The sequence below is a fragment of the Crassostrea angulata genome, chromosome 1 (assembly GCF_025612915.1).
Source record: "Crassostrea angulata isolate pt1a10 chromosome 1, ASM2561291v2, whole genome shotgun sequence".
Taxonomy (NCBI): Eukaryota; Metazoa; Mollusca; class Bivalvia; order Ostreida; family Ostreidae; genus Magallana; species Magallana angulata.
Window position 1 is genome coordinate 35,312,053 of NC_069111.1, and position 20,073 is coordinate 35,332,125.

The 20,073-nt window shown below is 35.4% G+C and overlaps 1 protein-coding gene across 2 annotated transcripts in view; it reads left to right on the top strand.

Annotated features, from left to right (window-relative positions):
* LOC128176136 (uncharacterized) overlaps positions 1-19,091 on the top strand; it is a 51,907-nt gene extending 32,816 nt beyond the window's left edge. The window contains exons 32-53 of one of the 2 annotated variants that reach the window (XM_052842229.1): positions 140-256; positions 641-776; positions 963-1,143; positions 1,471-1,925; positions 2,284-2,495; positions 2,598-2,827; positions 2,988-3,141; positions 3,236-3,414; positions 4,713-4,859; positions 5,763-5,934; positions 9,167-9,296; positions 9,916-10,037; positions 10,229-10,368; positions 10,646-10,793; positions 10,959-11,165; positions 11,332-11,557; positions 12,692-13,470; positions 13,622-13,840; positions 14,135-14,230; positions 14,821-15,152; positions 17,897-18,104; positions 18,359-19,091. In XM_052842229.1, coding sequence (XP_052698189.1) covers positions 140-256; positions 641-776; positions 963-1,143; positions 1,471-1,925; positions 2,284-2,495; positions 2,598-2,827; positions 2,988-3,141; positions 3,236-3,414; positions 4,713-4,859; positions 5,763-5,934; positions 9,167-9,296; positions 9,916-10,037; positions 10,229-10,368; positions 10,646-10,793; positions 10,959-11,165; positions 11,332-11,557; positions 12,692-13,470; positions 13,622-13,840; positions 14,135-14,230; positions 14,821-15,152; positions 17,897-18,104; positions 18,359-18,648 — 4,880 coding nt within the window. In that variant the 3' untranslated portion in view covers positions 18,649-19,091. Of the gene's footprint in view, positions 1-139; positions 257-640; positions 777-962; positions 1,144-1,470; positions 1,926-2,283; positions 2,496-2,597; positions 2,828-2,987; positions 3,142-3,235; positions 3,415-4,712; positions 4,860-5,762; positions 5,935-9,166; positions 9,297-9,915; positions 10,038-10,228; positions 10,369-10,645; positions 10,794-10,958; positions 11,166-11,331; positions 11,558-12,687; positions 13,471-13,621; positions 13,841-14,134; positions 14,231-14,820; positions 15,153-17,896; positions 18,105-18,358 lie in introns of both variants that reach the window. The other variant, XM_052842220.1, reaches the window with a different exon arrangement.
* The last annotated feature ends 982 nt before the right edge of the window (positions 19,092-20,073 follow it).

Below are 20,073 nucleotides of genomic sequence, written 5' to 3' on the forward strand. Positions count from 1 at the left end.
ATAATTCTGTTGATTTAAATAATTTTCTTTTCTATGTGTATTTGTGGTGTCCTAATTTTGCAGCAATGGATAAAGATATATTATCACTATGTACAGTTTGTGATAACTGAGATTCCCTGTACACTTATTTGTTTTGTAGGAACCACTGTGGGAGGAAATGATGTGGTGGCTTTCCACAGTGTTGGGGTGGTGAACCATGCGGTGCTACATGGTCTATTTCTACAAAGTGGACATACATATTATGCCACAGTTAAAGGTAACATATAAATCACAAATTTTTTCGAAATGAAGTTTTTCCCAGAGAAAACTTTTTACTTATATATATATTTCAAATGAAGAACAATTTTTTAATACAATGCGTACTATGAGGTTAATATTTATTCTTCAGCATAAATGATTTCTTTGGATTAGTATTCTACACATATGTAAACTAATTCAAATTTTCTATTGTAATCTGTTTTAATATATCAAATACATGTATATGATTTTTTTTTGCAAAGGAGGAAGGAAAAATATTTCTGATAGCATTAAAATGTTTTTTGTCAAGTACACTGAATTTAAGTGTATATGGTAACATACCTAAAATACCTGAAGTACGTAGCTTTATTTTTTTAAAAACAATATGCCATATTTTTGACAGCTATGGATTATGCTGGGAGAATGACCAGTGTAACCTCTGACCCTGTTGTCGTGGATACAACTCCTCCAAGGAAGTCTGATGACCCCATTACAATATCTGGAAGACATATTGTCTCAAAATCTGAAATAGAGGCTTGGTAAGGAAAACTGGGCTGATGATACTGTCCCTTAAATTTGAGATTTGTTCATTGTTGTTGATTTAGTACTTTACAATCACTGTCAGAAACCCTCAGTTGATCTCACATGTTTATACCCTGTAAGAAATGAGATCAACCGGAAGTTTCCAACAATGAACCATAGAGAGATATGTTGTTTTGATACAGCTGGAAGAAGGTGTTTGTAGACCCAGAGAGCACTGTGGACTATTACATGTGGTCCATTGGTTCACAGCCCGGGTATGATGACATCATGGAGTTTACTCGGGAGGAGACAGAGTGTGGAGAAAACAGCAAGCTCAATCCACTGGATCTGAAAGAGGGCCATTCCTACTACATTTCTGTCAAGGTAACAAACACAGGCAATAGAGTGCAAGGTTCTGGGATCATTACCACTATTTTATTTGAAAAATGATAACAAATAAGACTTTAATAATTTTCAACAAAGTAACATTGCTTGATTGGAAATTATGCCAATTTTAATTTCTATGTATTTGTTAGTTATTTGGAATATTTTAAATGCACAAGTAGAGATTGTTTTGTTTCTGTGGAAATTTTTTAAAGGTTTTGCATGGATGGAAAGTATAGCATGTCCATGTTAATTAAAGAGATACTCTTAATCTATGAAAATCATTTATTTTTAAATTAACAATTATTTGTATACAATTTTTTTCAGGCCATTAACAAGGCAGGTTTGATGTCATTAGCCACCTCCTGGGCCTACAGGGTTGACCTTTCACCACCAATAGCCGGCCATATCTATGACGGGGTGCCAGGCTCTGAACTAGCAGATATTGATTTCCAGACGGACATGTCTGCCTTAAATGTGTACTGGGAGGGATTCCATGACCCTCATTCTGCCATTAAAGAGTACTACATCAGCGTTGGTACGTGCCCTTCTTGTGATGATGTCATCGGTAGACAAGCTATCGGGATCGTCAGCTCCTTCAAGCTGGATCATGTCCACTTTGGTGTGGGACTGCTTTATTACACCTCACTGACCGCATGTAACACTGCTGACTACTGCACCACTGTGATGACTGATGGAGTGATGATGGACAACAGTCCCCCCAGTGTGGGGCTGGTGATGGATGGAACCAGGGAGCATGATACAGAGTACCAGTCCATCAGGTAATGACCAGTTCATGAGGTTAACAGTCCATATCCAGTTCATCACCTTATGGCCAGTTTATCAGCCGTAGGTAAAGACTAGTCCATCAGATAATGACCAGTCTGTCGGGTAATGATCAATTAAACTGGTTACTTGTCCACCAGGTAATGCCCAATTTATCGAGTAATGGCAAGTCCATAAAATCATTCCATCAGGTAATGTCCAGTCTGTAAAATGTACATGAAAATAAGGATATTATTTCAACTTGGTCTTATAAATACCATCCTTCAATGTTTATCCTAGCATTGTCTACTGTTAATTTGACAAAGGTTTATAAATTCTGGAATTGTTTTCAGTATACAACTTTGTATTTTACAGGACATACTTTGGAGCCAAGTGGCGCGGCTTTGTGGACCCCCAGTCTGGTCTTGACCACTATGTCTGGTGGGCAGGGACCACTGTGGGAGGAGATGATATCCTCTCCCCCCAGAAACTCCACCTTACCACCACTGCTGCTGTGTTCAACTTGTCCCCGGAACTGCCTGTCGGAAAGCGAGTCTATGTTACTGTCAGGGCTTATAACAAAGCTGGTCAGTAAAGGTTTTGTCTACTTGACAACATATGACCCTGTTAATGATGAATGACTAATTTTTTAACAAATGATAATTAAATTTTCAAAATTCTAATTTCAGGATTGTATACAGACTCCACTTCCAATGGCTTCCTGATTGACACAACTGCTCCCGTCATATCTAGTGGTCCTCAGTTTGCCTCGTCCTTCAGTCTCGTACCAGGTACACAGTTCTACAGGACACTGATGAAGGTCGAGTGGTCAGTGAATGATGCTGAATCACACATTGAGAGGCAGTATCTCTCCATTAAATCTCACATTGGTGGAGAGTTTGACTTATCTTCTACAAAGGTAAATATTTGGTAAACATTACAGACTAATTGAAATTTATTAATTATTTGCATTATAAATCTACCATAAATATAATTTATGTCTATGTAAAAAAAATTTTGTGACTGTGTCTTAATAAAAATAAACCTGATTTTTCACTTTGAATTCAAATCCTTTACAGATAAATGGAATAGCCAGAGATTTCATCTTAACTGGTTTAAAGTTACATGATGGTGTAACTTATTATGTTAACCTTATCTCCTGTAATGGTGCTCAGATCTGCACTACCGCTACAACCAGTGGTATAATGGTAGATACTACTCCACCATCCAGAGGTTAGAGAAATTTTTCTTGTCATGATAAAATTGATCATCACCTTTTAACATGACAAAATATTTGTAAACTCTGTGTGTTTTATGTGTTGAACAGGAATGTTTGCGGTGAGAACGGACCACGCTGCCAACTTGAGCCGACACAGTGATGCCTGGATGACGTGGGAGAAGACGGCCGTCAATCTGGCCTGGTTAGGATTCGCTGACCTTCACTCTCTGATCTCCCACTACTACATCAATGTGGGCTCAACCTTCATGGGCACTGACCTCAATGAGGTACTTTATACAAAGAGACTTTGATACAGTTCTCCCACTACTACATCAATGTGGGCTCAACCTTCATGGGCAGTGACCTCAATGAGGTACTTTATATATAGAGACTTTGATATAGTTCTCCCACTACTACATCAATCTTCATGGGCACTGACCTCAATGAGGTACTTTATATATAGAGACTGATATAGTTCTCCCACTACTACATCAATGTGGGCTCAACCTTCATGGGCACTGACCTTTATGAGGTACTTTATACATAGAGACTTTGATACAGTTCTTCCACTACTACATGTACATCAATGTGTGCTCAACCTTCATGGGCAGTGACCTAAATGAAGTACTTTATTTATAGAGACTTTGATACACTTCTCCTTCTGTTACATCAATGTATGCTCAACCTTAATGGACGATGGCTTTAATGAGGTACTTGCATGTAATATAAAGAGACTGATACAATTTACCCTCTACTACATTAATATTGGCTCTACTTTTATGGATAGTGGCTAACTTAATTGGGTATTCAACATATAGAGACAAAATGAACAGTTTACCCACTATCTTCATGGAAATTTGGTATACGTGTTTATCATGATAATAACTAGGTAAATTTCGATATTAGGTATGATCGAGCAAATTTCAACAGAGTTATGGTCCTTGGACGTAGAAAAATTCGTTATTTGCAGTTTCCGCTCATTTTCTTTGCAGAATATGAATGTATTGCAATGAAATTTGGTTTACAAGTTTATCAGGATAATATCTAGGTCAAGTTTGATATTGGGTACGATCGAGCAATTTTCAACAGAGTTATGGCCCTTGGACGTAGAAAAATTCCAGTTATTTGCAGTTTCCGCTCATTTTCTTCGCAGAGGATGAACATATTGAAATGAAATTTAGTATACAGGTTTATCATGATAATATCTAGGTCAAGTTCGATATTGGGTATGTTCGAGCAATTTTCTACAGAGTTATGGCTCGTGGACATAGAAAAATTCCAGTTATTTGCAGTTTACATTCATTTTCTTTGTGGATGTTTCCAAGGGAGGGGGGCATAAGTGTTTCACAAACATCTCTTGTTAATTAAGAAATTTATTCAGATAATTCTCCATTCTTGATCTTAAAAATATGTCTTAGATTCAACAGAAGAATTTATATAGATGAATACTCAACATTCAGGTTAGGGAAATCCTGGTAGCTTGCCAAAGAAAATATTGTTGCACAAAAGCAGACTAAATTGCCATCTCTTAGACTTTTGATTGAAGTTAGACAAGTTTTTGTATACTTCTGTATTATAACATCAGGAGCCAGGTACACCTGCTCGAGTGGAGTACACAAACTCGGGTGACGATAAGTATGATGAGGGGATTGTACAGACAGCGAAGGTGAAGACCAGTAACTATGATGCCAACCAGAAGTTTGTATACATCACCATGTGGGCTGTTAACAAGGTAACATGTTCATAATAGAATATCCTGTATTAATCTGAAAACTTTTACTGTTACATTGAATTTCTTTCTCTCTGTTGTTTTAGTGATTGATTTAACCAAAATGTTTAAATCTTTATTGTTTAATTTTTTGTGATTTTAATTAAATTTTAGAATCCTAGTTCTTGTTTTTTTCAATACAATGTAAAATGTATATTTTAATATGCATGTAAAATTGTATATTTTAATATTCACTTGTATACCAAATACAAAAACAGGTATATGTATAAGGTAATATAAGATTAAAATATGTTTTTTTCACTTAGTAATGATATTGCTATTAAATACTTGATCTAATTCTAGTGTTGTGAACAAATAACAAATACTTGATTAACTGCTGAACGATGCAAATATCAGATATTAAAATTTGTATTCAATTAGTTGGATAAAAATACATTTTACCGAGGAAAATTCATGGAAAATGGCATTAAATGCATGTAAAAACATTTCACTTACAGTATTGTTATTACCCTTGGGCTTGGTCTCATGGTTTCATGAAAAGGAAAACGAGCAATACAAGTATTTAAAAAAAAAGTGACTTCTGTCAAAATCCTTGGTGGAGTTTGTGTGTTTTTGAGTTCGTAATTGTAAATAAAGTTCATAAACAGTTCAGTAATGTTTTATTTTTTCTGATAAGTAAAGGAGATGGGATAGTCGATGGATATTAAATCTTTAACGAGATATCATCCGAGTTTCTAAGATAGAAAAATTCAGTTAACTTCAACATAGATATCGAAACAGTCATCCATATGAGAGACACCATTGCTTCATCATATGTATAAAACTCATCTGCACTTAACCATCAGTCTTTTATAGAAAACTATTGCCTCATTCAATCTAACAGTGTCAATTTTTCATTATTTCCAGGTGGGATTGGAAAGTGCCATAATTCACTCTCAGTTTGAGAAAATTCCAGGTGGTGACCTGTCATTGACCAGGCGATGTGTGGCCTTCACCTGTGAAGGTCATTGTGTCTGTGCACCACAGGACAAATTCTGTCACCCCTCAGGAACCGCTTGTCAGGATGTTTCTTCCAACAGTCAGTATTGTCATCTCATGCCCTTTAATAGTCAGTTAATTATCTTTCATGTTTTAAAATCTGGACAATTTTTCTAGTTGTCAGTGGCGCTTTCTTTTTAGCTCACCTGAGCTGAAAGCTCAAGTGAGCTATTCTGATCACATTTTGTCCGTCGTCCGTCTGTCCGTCCGTCTGTCTGTCCGTCTGTAAACTTTTTACATTTTGAACTTCTTCTCTAAAACCGCTTATCCAATTTCAACCAAATTTGGCACAAAGCATCCTTATGGGAGGGCGAATATAAATTGCAGAAATAAAAGTCCGATCTATATTCAAAGCGGAGAAAACCTTGAAACTGTAGAAAAAGGGGGGTGCATTTTTAAAAATCTTCTTCTCAAGAACTACCGAGTTAATCTTAACGTAATTTAGCATAAATCATCCTTAGGGAAAGGAAAATATAAATTGCAAAAATTATAGGCGATTTCTGTTCCAAATTTGAGATAATTGCGAAAATACTTATAAAGAATGGCTCGTTATTCCATATATCGTAGACTGGCAATTCATTGCGATAGACTGGTCTTATGACAGGCATCGCCAGTCTACCGCATCTCGAAAACGAGGTTCTTTGTTTGAAGCTGGCATTTTGTTGTGCAACAGTTCACGTGCGAATATAATCTATGAAACATGGAAATAACCTTGGTGCCGATTATTGTGAAGTAAATTGAGGTTAAATATTTCAACGCGTTGTCATTTTCACTTGTGATGTTGGTTTTAGTTTGTTTTCATTTTTTCGTTTCATTTTGCTTTTTAACTTGGGAAACAATCGCCTTGTATTTGGAACATAGACTTCGGTAAATGTTTACCTGCGAAAATGATTAAATCTGATGCATTAACAACGTACTAAAGTGCATTTCCCTCTGTTTTTATTGTTTATTGATTAATTTTCTAATTGTTCCAACAAGGATCAAACAAGTGTGTTGGTGTTAGCTTGTTCGGATTTTCGTTTCGTTTTCATTATTTACGCTTTTAAACCTGGAAACTATCGTCTACAGGTATTTCGTGATTTTTACGTATCAATTCAAACAGATACTTCGGTAAATCAAACAGTTAACTGTTTACCTGCGCAAATTAAGCAAAATCTGATGTAGGGGTACTGAAATACAATTCCTTCTATCGGTAATTCGGCATTTTCTTTTGATATCGCTGACGGAAATATGTAGGTATATACATGTTTATATATATGATTCATTTCGAAAAAATAAATTGTGTTCTTTATTTGTTATAGTGCATGTTTCTTGTGTTTAATTGTTTACAATTTCTATTTACTAACCATATTTGAGTGTTAAGCTTCGAATTATAAGCAAGATACAAAGATTTGCTCACAATTCTATGTTTGTACACAGATCTTAAAAACTAAAGATTAAAAAAGTAAAAAAATTGTCAATATTTATTAAGAAAATGTTCAAAGTCTGTTCTTCCAAAAACCAACTTTAACAACTTATTGTATTGTAAACTTAATCTTTTTAGCTCACCTGAGGGTGGGGCCACAATGGGGGGGGGGGTGGGGGTGGAAGTTTTACATAGGAATATATACAGTATATCTTTAAAAATCTTCTTCTCAGAAACTAATCAGCCAGGAAAGCTGACACTTGTGTGGATGCATCCTCAGGTAGTGTAGATTCATAGTTATGAAAATCATGACCCCCTGGGGTAGGGTGGGGCCACAATGGGGGATCGAAGTTTTACATAGGAATATATACAGTATATCTTTAAAAATCTGCTTCTCAGAAACAAATCAGCCAGAAAAGCTGACACTTGTGTGGATGCATCCTCAGGTAGTGTAAATTCAAAGTTGTGAAAATCATTACCCCCGGGGGTAGGGTGGGGCCACAATGGGGGATCGAAGTTTAACATATGAATATATAGAGTAAATCTTTAAAAATCTTCTTCTCAGAAACTAATCAGCCGGCAAAGCTGAAACTTGTGTGGAAGCATCCTCAGGTAGTGTAGATTCAAAGTTGTGAAAATAATAACCCCTGGGGGTAGGTTGGGGCCACAATGGGGGATCGAAGTTTAACATATGATTATATAGAGTAAATCTTTAAAAATCTTCTTCTCAGAAACTAATTAGCCAGGAAAGCTGGCACTTGTGTGGAAGCATCCTCAAGTAGTGTAGATTCAAATTTGTGAAAATCATGACCCCTGGGGATAGGTTTGGGCCACAATGGGAGGTCGATATTTTACATAGGAATAAACAGAGTAAATATTTAAAAATCTTCTTCTCAAAAACTAATCAGCCAGGAAAGCTGAAACTTGTGTGAAAGCATCCTCAGGTTGTGTAGATTCAAGGTTGTGAAAATCATGATCCTCAGGGGTAGGGTGGGGCCACAATGGGGGGTCAAAGTTTAACAGAGGAATATATAGGGTAAATCTTTAAAAATCTTCTCAGAAACTAATCAGCCAGATGATTCTTTATAATTATTAAGACTTTGGCCCCAGGACAATTCTTTGGCCTCACGAGAAGGTTCAGAGTTTGATGTACGTTTATATCCGATGTATAAACTATTGTTAAGGATCTTTTTGAGAACTGCAATACTCAACATATGACATGACTATAAAATCATCCTGTCAGAAAGGGGACTAATGATTATAAACATAAGAATATCCAGGGGAAAATGGATTTTATTTATACAGGATCTACATGTATTATTGTACATTGTCCAGATAGTTTGTATTATGACTCCATTAAGCTGATTTTATCATACCTATTGTTCCTCAGGTGAGCGATGTGGCCCATGGGCCTCTTGTTTCTTGTTAGTCTTGATTAAGACTAATTAAGATAATTTTCCAGTTGCCTGAAATTTTGAGACTAATGATTTTCTTGTATCTGTAATAGTTCATCTTAAAAAAAAGTAATCTCTAAAAGTTAGTTTTCCTATTTTTGGCATAGACTTTTGCTTCAATAGTGATTCATATTCCTCTTTTTTTTTAAAGTCTCATTATTTTCTTGGTTTGTAAAAAACTGAACGACAAATAAAAAAGATATCTTGAATGTTTCAATATTGGATAAATATTAAAAAAGATATTATAAAACTTTCCAGATAGTTGTGTGGATTCATTTTGATTTTACAGTGAAAATCACCTTTTTGAATGCCAGTAATAAAATTTGCCGATAATGTTGATAATATACGAGACGTTGTTGAGTTGTCATAGACTTCTTCTTAATTAAGACACAACGTTGAATACTTTGCTACAGATCAGAACAACATATTACAAGTGTATGATGTAGCAGGAAGTGGGACCCAGGATGTAGACTACACTCCATCCAATGTGGTGCTACAGGGACGCTGGGCTATAGTCAACAACTTTGGAGATGCTCCTGATTGGTATGTTCTCCAAAACCATTTTAAAAAATGTAAAATCAAGTAAATGTATAAAAAGGGAATAATTTATATTTTTACCAACTATTCTGTTTTATAAATATTCTCTCTCTCTCTCTCTCTCTCTCTCTCTCTCTCTCTCTCTCTCTCTCTCTCTCTCTCTCTCTCTAAAACTAGAAAGAAATGGTTAATTCATTCATTTTTTTACAGAGTCAAAAACTGGTATTGTATGACTTTTAAATGCAAAGCTTAACTCATTTTTGCTATGCTGTAAGACACTTGTAGCAAAACTTGTGAAGTTATAATATGGTGTGGTATTGTTTGCTATGCTAGATTGTGTGTGACACCAAAAAATATACTTTTTTTGTAGAGAATGAGTAAAAATATGCATAACAATATTATTGCTTTCTTGAAAAGAATAACTTGTCAAAAGCACAATTATACTTTATTGGGTCCAAAGCTGGCTTATTTCTTAGGGTAGGTTTTATCAATGATTATGGGAACTTCTTGTTACTTGGTATTTGGGACATGACATTAACATTTCTGATATGATTGAATTTAAAAATGTAAATACCCGGTACTTTGATTTGTCCTCTAACACAATTTTTATTCTTTGTGCTTTTAGGTACCAGTGGAGTGTGGGGTACACGGAAAAACCCTCCCCAGAGGGTGTCTTTCATCAGGCCACTGAGAGGATCTGGCATGATGCGGGACAGAATTTGAAGCAAGTCTACCAGACTGAACAAGGTTAAATATTCATTAACAGGAACATTCTCAAAAGCTTTGCATCTCGTTAATGAACCTGGTTTATAGATAAGCAGGAGATTTTGCTAGATTACATGTACCAGAAGATTTTGTAAATCTTTAAAGTAATTTGTGCTAAATTGTTGAAAACATTTTATTTGATGATACATTTAAATTGATGAATTATGTTACAGGCGTTTACTTGAAGGAGAAAGTGAAATATTCCTTTTTCCTGAAAGTTTGGTATGATGAAAACACCTTTGCAATTTTTAAATCCGATGGTGTGACTATTGCAACAGAGAGGCCTTCTGTAACAAACAAACTAGGCAGTGCTGTAAGTCAATTAGATAAGTTTTAAAAACTTGAATCAGTTGAGTGTACAGAATGCAAGAGCTTGACAACTTTTGTAAAATTTCAAGAGCCATCATTGTATTTTTACAAAAATACATGTTCATTTATTTCCCCTCCCCCCTCGAGATGAACTTTGAAATCTAAAAAAAGGGATTAAATGACTCTGACAAAGTTTAATTAAATGTTTGATGCATTAAATTTGTGGGGTCTATTATTAATGATTTTTATTTAATACATGTACCTAGTAATGTCTTTTGCAGGTAAGAGAAAAGATGTTGGGAAACAGTTTTGTAGATCAAGACTTTATGAAAGGAGGCTATCCCTTCAGTGTTGAATGGAAGAACAAGTTTCTGGATGCTGAGAATGCAATCAAGACGTTCCATCTGTACATCAGCACATATCCGGGAGGTATACAGTTATACAATACTGTAAATAGTATAAAGATACTGCTCTGAAGTTTGACAGTTGTCATTAAAGATATAATTTGCCATTTTTCTGTAATACCTATATCAACTTTTGGTACTTTTTTTGGTCACTGTTAACAAGCTATTTAGTAATTTAATTGCATGATAGGACATGACATCATGGACACTGAAGAGGACCTTCCAGGGACACAGACCTCATTTGATATCATGAGGTCCTCTGTTCTCCTGCCAGGAATCACCTACTATAGTAACGTCCAGGCTTATGGATTCTCGGATATCCATCACACCGAGTCATCCGACGGATTCAAGCCAGACAAATACAAGCCTGTGGAGGGAATAGTGTTTGATGGAATAGGTATGGAGGCTGTTCAGTTTTAAAACAGACTGAAATATAAAAAGTTTTCTTCTTATTTTAAAAAAAAATAACAATTCATAAAAATAACAATTCATTGAAAATTGACCGTTACTACATTTAATTGTTTGTTGTTAGTTAACATTGCAAAGTTTACTGTCATATTTAGGCTTGCATGACTGGGAGTTCCAGAATAAGTCAGACATTGTAGCGGCTCACTGGCACGGGTTTTCAGACGTTGGGTCGGGGGTCAGAGTCTACTACTGGTGTGTAGGATCCACCCCTCAAGTCACAAGAAAGCATGCTGACGTGGAGTGTGGACATGTTGGATGGGAGGTAGTAGGGCTACACACCTCAGTCTCCAGGACTCTGACCACTCCCCTCAACCACAGTAAGTTATAGATATAACACCATTTGTGTTGTAAACAGTTATAGTTCTCGTATAATAAAAATGTTTATGTTTTTTCAGTAAAAATATTGGTCAGATCAACTTCTGCTTCATTATAAAATTTTCATTTTCTTTTCAAATACATGAAGGAAATCCAATAATTTTAAGCTCACCTGAGCTGAAAGCTCACATGAGCTTTTCTGATCAAAATTTGTCAGTTTTCTATAAAGGTCTTCTTCTCAAAACCTATTAGGCCAGAAAATTTCAAATTTGAGTTGAAGCATCCTCAGATGGTGTAGATTTAAGTTTGTTTAAATCATGGCGTCCCCAGGAGTAGGGTAGGGCCACAATGGGGAGGGGGGTCAAATTTTTATATTAGGAATATGTAGAGAAAATCTTAAAAAATCTTCTTAAAAACCATTTGGCCAGAAAAACTTAAACTTGTGTGGAAGCATCCTCAGATAGTGTAGATTCAAGTTTATTTAAATCATGGTTGTCCCCAGGGGTAGGATGGGGCCACAATTGGGGGCGTCAATTTTTTACATGGGAATGTCATGTATAGAGAAAATCTTTAAAAATCTTCTTCTCAAAAACCATTTTGCCAGAAAAACTTAAACTTGTGTGGAAGCATCCTCAGAAAGTGTAGATTCAAGTTTGTTAAAATCATGATCCCCAGGTTATGATGGGGCCACATTGGGGGGTGTTAATTTTTTACATGGGAAGATATAGTGTGAAAGCACAGGTTGTGCAGATTAAAGTTTGATTAAAACATGATTTCCTAGTGAAAAGTTGGGCCACAAAGTGTGTGTGTATGGGGGGGGGGGGGGTATATAGGAAATTAGGAAAAGAGAAAAATCTTCGTACAAATACGTAAACAACAAAAGGGGCTTGGTATTTACCGTAGAAATATGTGGATAAAAATCAGCAGATTTTTTTTTGGAGCAAGATCTACTGTACTTGGTTGTCAGGATATTTTGATTTTGATACTGAAATGCTGATTTGATAAGAGTTAACGCTATTGTTGATCAGGTGAGTGATGTGGCCCCCAGGCCTCTTGTTCTTTTTACCATTGCTGCTTTAGTTGTTTTCATTCTGAAGATAACTTCTTTGAAGTGAGTTGTTTTTCATTTCCTTTAGGTAGCACCTACTACAACAAGGTGTATGCTGTGGACAATGTTGGCTACAAGTCCAGTGTGGTTGTCTCTGATGGAGTCACTATAGATACCACTCCCCCAGAACCACAGTATCTCTTCCACTCAGGGAGCAACATTCTAAACAATCCATCTTTTGAGACATCTCCTAACGTTTTGCAGTCAGGGGATGTGAATGCCACCAACATTTGTAATGTGAGTGTGGACTATATGCCCAGCAGCTGGAATTTGTCCAGTGGAGGGTGTGCTGCAGTAGTTTCCTCCAACAAGAACCTGGCCAGGAATGGGCGCTCCTTCTTGTTTGTCAGGGGTAGTGTGAGTCAGATTCTGAGTGGTCTGATGGTGGGAGGGTTGTACCGAGTCAGTTTCTTCTCCAGTCACCTGTCCATCAGCAGTTCTACACAGTCCAACAAAGAGGGCTTTGTTCAGGTAGCCGACAAAAAGCATGTGTTCCTGATCTACACCAAGGCCTACAGAGGAGATGGTGGGCAGTCTACGGCCAGGGAGGAGATTTCTTGGCACAAACACACCTTCTACTTTGTGGCCAGGGAAGGGTCTGCCGTGTTTGAACTGGGCAGTGTGGATGACAGGACTGGGATCTATGTGGATAATGTATTGGTGGAACATGTGGAGAGGGATCAGAACAACGGAACAAGTGGATTACATGTACAGGCCCATGTGGTGTACCTGCATGAGTGGGGATCAGTACATGGATCCTGGAGCTTTATTGAGGATGTCAGTTCCATCACAGAGTACCTGTGGGCAATTGGTAAATAATCGCAATTTATCAAGGAATTGAATCACTTATCTATCAGCAAAATGAAATTATATAGACTTGATTTTGTCAACACTGTACATGGAATTTCCAAGACTGATTGCAACTACTTGCATGACTTGAATGTCATATTTTTAAATTACAGGATACACTAAAGGAGGAACACAGTTGCAGAATTTCCAGAGTGTAGGATTGTCAAACTTTGCATACAACTCCCTGGTGACTTTGATCCATAACTCCTACATTTATATTACAACTGTAGCCAAAAACTCAGCAGGGTTTGAGGGCATTTCTTATTCCGATAAAATTCTTGTGGATCTGACCTCCCCAATTATTGAAGAAGTTTTGGATGGAGATTTCATAGGTACTTCATACTTATTTACATACATTATTAATAAGATATATTAATTAATAAATCCTTGTTTTAAAAAGTTATTTTTACATCACAACTGAAGCTAAAAACTCTACTGGGTTGTAATGTATTTATCAGAAAAACTTGAAATCTTTATTTCTTAAAGGTTAATTACTTCACTTTTTTCATGGCATTTTATAGAAAAACTTGCCCATGTCATGCAAAAAAGCTTTTTTTCACTGTTTTGCAAGTCATTGACATATTTATCAAAACTCTTATGCAAGATGTCTTTCATGTGTTTCAAAGGAGAGGATCTGGATTCGTGGAAGGAGAATACAGTGTACGTCAACTGGAAGGTTACTGATGATGAATCCGGTCTGGATTACTGTGAATGGGCAATAGGTAAGTACAGCATATACGGGTACCTACATAAACCAGTAGCATGTGTCAGATGGTGTGTTTAGTGATGGGTAACAGGGATAGAGGAAGATTCAGAAATACATGTAGAATTTAATGCATGAAGATTAAAGAACAAGCTTGAAATCAACAAAGACATGCCTGTGATGCCAGTTTATTGAATAATGTCTCCGACTTTTCTGAAACAGTATTGTGGACTTTGCATCAATATGATGATGACTGTTTATCATTTTAGAAACTTCATTTGATGTAATGGTAATCTTAAATATTTTTATTACAAAATAAAATATTGGCTGATGAGAAATTAAACTTGGCACTGCATACAAAAAATTTGTGTCAAGATCTTTTATTATGATCTTGATTGCCCATGTAAATATTTTTGGGATACTCTGAAAAATACATCCAATCTTAATGTGAACCCATATTACGATACTTGGTTGACTGCATTTTGACCTAGATAATGCAGGTCATTGTTTGGATATGAGGAATTGCCTGCAAAAGTTTCATGCCAAAGTGTTTATTCATAATTTTTTTAATCATAATTTTACATGTATTTCTTCAAAACATTTTCATAGGGTACCAGCCAAAAGGCATTGAGGTTCAGAGCTTTAAGAGAATTAATATTGATAGCCGTAGAACATATAAAGACTTTGATGCCAGCGTTCTCCAGGGGAAAACCGTGTACTCCACTTTACAGTGTCAGAACAAGGCTGGACTGATCTCTAGTTTATCGTCTGATGGTGTGACCATTTATGACCAGCCCCCCTCCATGGCCTCGGCTGTCATCAGGACCCTACCCCTGTCACTGACCGAGTACCCAGCCCTGGATTATTATCAGAGCGTGACCAACAACCTGAAGATTGTGTGGAGTGGGGTGGAGGACAAAATCGGTGTGCAGCAGTACAAGGCAAGTTAAGACTCCACTTAGATGGGTAACGGGTTTAAACCTGACTTGCATGTACTGGTAATTGTATACCTGTCAATAAATTTTCATCATATTGTTTTTTACTAAAATACAGTGACCCTGGACTGCGTTTTACAAAAGAAATATTTTCAGTTTCATGGATTCATTTTCAATGAACAAAATTTATATAAAAGTTGAATCTCCCACTGATAAGAGAGATAACTTCTGTAGAAAATAATCTCACTTCGTTTCTTTTAATTAACTCACAATTATCAAGGCATGTAGCAACAAGGGAGGTGGTGCTAGGCCCCAATTTATGTTGGAAGACAACATTTTTAAAAATTTAAATATAGAAAAAGAAACTTTTAGCAGGGGCAAAAAAGTAATAAAAACTTTTACAAAAAATCACAGGAAGCAAATTTTTATGAGGCAATAAATACATGTATATACCCTTCCCCCTACCCTGATGGATTAATTTTTTTTTGTCCCCTTCCGCAACGCGGAGCGGGGACATAGAAATGCCGGGCTTGCGTCCGTGCGTCACACTTTTTTGTAAGCGCTCTCATGCCTACAAATTTTGATTAAATTTATACCAAATGTTTATACCACTAATACTTTGGTCAAGTTCGAAAATCAGCATTGGTCGATACTTTTTGTTGGAGTTATGGGACTTTGACCACAATAATGACTCCGTTTTATCCAAACATTGACCTTGTAAGCGCTCGCATGCCTACAAACTTTGACGGATTTTCATTAAATTTATACCAAATGTTTATACTACTAATACTTTGGTCAAGTTCGAAAATCAGCATTGATCGATACTTTTTGTTGGAGTAATGGGACTTTGACCACAATAAAGACTCCGTTTTATCCAAACATTGACCTTGTAAGCTCTCTCACGCCTACAAATTTTGACGGATTTACATGAAATTTATACCAAATGTTTATACCACAAATACCTTGGTCAAGTTCCTAAATCAGCCTTGGTCGATACTAGTATACTGCTTGACCGGCGGGGGACCCAGGAATTCTATTCTTGTAGAAATATAACTTAACTTTATGTACTAGTTTAGTACTTGAACAGTTTGTGTTTGATGTTTTAGGCTAGAGAATTTTTTGCTAGAAAATTTTGATTTCTCTTTTAATAGCTCGTTCACAGAGGTGAATGAAATAATTTGGAAAAACGTGGCCAACAAAATTGCAAATGTAGACTTGTTTATCATCATTTGAAACTTATTAGTTATAACATTTCAAATGTTTTAAATTGAGTAAGGAATTTCTACTCTGAGAGAACATATATGGGAAAACAAAACTTAAAAAAAAACACCAATATCACATTTTATTCAAGGCAACATATCCCTAAATCGAGATCATACCAATTACTTGAAGATCATTCATTTGATCCCCTTTTTGTGTTATAACAAATAAAAATGCTCTCGTTTACATTTTTAGCACTTCTCAAACACATGGATCCATTTACTATTATCTTATCCAAATTAAAAGAAAAACGTTTCTGAAAAATTTGAAACTGTGGCAATTTATCATGTACTGAATGTAAAACATGATTGTATGTAAAAACCTTCCAATAGTGTTCGATATAGAAAGATAACTCTTGCTGATTGAAGCAACCTATATTACAAAGTGCTATTCTGAACTAAAAATCAGCACTTCATTATGTTTTATAATATGAAATGACAGTGTATAAAACTATATATTATTTTCATATACATTTAATATTTTTAATTTTGTATTTATATTGACTTTCATGAAAATCAATATGAAATAAAAAAAAAAAAATATATGGTAAAATTAATAGCAGAGGGATATTACACCTTAATATACAGCTTATTTGGACTTCTATAATCATATTTTACAGCCCTTAGAATAAAAGTTAACATTAATTAGTTTGTGATCAATATATCATTTATTAATTGATTTGGTCTTGCGTGATAAGTTCTTTTGTGAAACACAGCCCTAGCTTAGGTTAATTGTTGATTGAATAGGTAATGAATGTTGCTTGTGCAGTGTGCTGTAAAAGGACTATGTGTGGTATGGTCAATTATCTGCCCCCAATTTTAACCAATTTTTAAATAGTGTTGTATAAAAATCAAATCTCAAACAATCATTGTACAGTGGACGCCTATCACTTTAATCTTGATTTTAGTCATCATTGCTCATTCCCTATTGATCTATGACATCAACTAAATGACCTAATTCCTGCAAATTTGTAAACAAATAAAAATATTTTCATTTTTGCTTTATATTTTGCATTCAGAAGTATAGAGCACAGGTCTGCTCAAGTAAGATTTTAACATGTTTTTCTTCAGATCATTATACACTTAATACTAAAAAATGTAACTTGAGCAAGCCTCCGCTTGATGTTTCCCAGTCGAAAAAACATCGGAAAACACCCATATTTCGCTACAAAACATCAATTTATCAAAATTAGGCAATCTTCATGACACCAATTCTACATTATGACGTCACTGAAGTGATAACCTTTTGCACCCTTATTTTCAATATGATTCTAACTATCTTCCACCTTATTTTTAAAGCTCTTAATAAAACTTTAATTTTGGGGGCAATAAATGCATTAAAGTGCACATAGTCCTTTGTTGACATATAGTAGTGCAAATATCACACCTTAGTATGGTACTTTGCAAGATTTTACCCAAGTGAATAAATCAACTACTTTTATGCTCTTGAAATACTAAGTATTGAAAATAGAAAATCTTTTATACATGTAGCTCTCCGTCAGCAGTAACCAGTACAACCTGAATGGAGAAGGGCTGACATTTTCTGATGCCCAGGAGATCATGTTTACCAACATAGGGAATGTGGAGCTAGGACAAGGGCAGATAAATGTGACCCTTCAGGCGATCAACAAACTACTGGAGCGTAGCTTGCCTCTACACTATAACCTTACTGTGGAGTCTGGCAACCCCGTCAAAGATGGTACGTGTACCAAATATATTTAAAAAAGTAGAATTTTTTATTAGGATACAATGTTTATTTTACGTAAAAATAAAATAATCACTTTTATATGCTGACCTAAGTGCTACATGTATTTGATGATTTCTAGTGTTATAAATTCGAACAGCTGATGCATTATGTCCCAAGAAATATTTGTATGCCTCAGAAATGGATAAGTGATATATATTTTGTTCTTTTAACAAGCATCTGATAACTTCTTCAATACTTGTTTGTAGCTTCTAAGGAATTGTCCATGACATGGAGAGGCAGTGACAAGGAATTTGATGTCTCGTGGGACGGGATTTTTAGTTCCCAGCATCCTTTGCGGTTTGAGGTATCTGCAGGAACAGCTCAGGGGGGGAGTGATATCGTCCAATGGCAGGAGACACTGTCTACGAGGGTTACATTCCGTCTACCTGACTCAATCACCAGCATGTCTCGCCTAAAGGTGTACATGATTGTCCGCGCCATCGCAGCAGGTGGAGGTTATACCGACATAACGGGGATCATCATCCTACCAGCTTAATAAACTGTGAAGGTTAGATGGTCCAGGTCACCAGTAGTGAAAGATGCAAAGTCTCAGTGAAGATTATTTCAACAAAAAGATATATACCGGTAGTTTACTTTTCAGTTTCAGTGCTAACTATCTAAGCTCACCACCAAGTGTCAAAGAATCCATATACTCATATTCTAAGCATACATGTACATGATTTAATTTAATTTTTGAAATATATTTGTTTTTTGTTTTTTTTAAAAAATATATATTAATTTTATTATTATTTAGGGAGAGGGAGTCAACAATTGTGTTGACATTTTTTTGTTCCGTCCACAATTCCTTCTATGAAAAGATTTTTTTGACAGTGACATAATATTTTATATATATATATACAAACACAAGAATTTGTGGAAATAGCTGTGATATTGTATCTATGCAGTTCACTTACAATAAAATCTATACCAATCAATTAATCCACTCTTTCTTTTTTAATCCATTCTCAGACTTCAGTGCAAGAATTTAGATGGTGAACTTGTAAATAGAATGCCAATTTTGAAAGGGTTTGCTTTTCTACGATGTTTTGTAGCAATGCATTTATATTTTCTAAATGCTTTAATGAATGTAAATAAAAAAATAAATTTTTTTTTATTGATATAATTATTAATTCTGTTTTTTGGTCTTTGGAGCTAATATTCATTCGCAAAACTTCAATCAAGTTATGAGAAACAGTGTTCGTATGAACTGACTATAAACACACCAGTGTGAAAGTAATTCTCAGTGCTTATACATAATACACCATGCAATAAAGTGTTAATGAAGTGTAACTATTAAAGGATGTTTTTATTTCGTAGCATAAACTTTAAATTGACATCTGACATGTTCAGATATATTTCTATAATTCATCAGGCGGGATTCTGACATCATGACATGAAGATTATCGATTGTAAAGATGTAATTCTTTATGAGAGACTGTTGACGTCATGTAAAGTCCAAATAATGTACCTAAACATCAGTATGCATTAAGGTGGCTCACTACACCGTGAAATATTTTCTCCAATCAGCAGAAAATTACTTGACTATGATAGATATCATAATGGATAAGAAGTATTTAAGTCTAATAGGCAAAAAAATGTGCAATTTTGGATGAAAAATTACATTTTCAAAAATTTAATTCAGTTAACATGAACAAAAGCTCCAGGCAGATTCGAACTCATGATCTGCGGTTCAGAAGCCTAATACTTTAGCCACTTAGCTACGACGATATACAACCCAATCGAACGATTTAAACAGTTTAACAAAACATTTAAATCGCCATCTTGTGACGTAGTGTCTCAAAAAGTATAAGTGTAGGTGTAGTGAGGTACCTTAAACAGTTATAATAGAAAACACAATTACAATAATTGGCAAAGGCCCAATATATGCATAAACCGGTATTGTTTTTATTACGTATCAGTA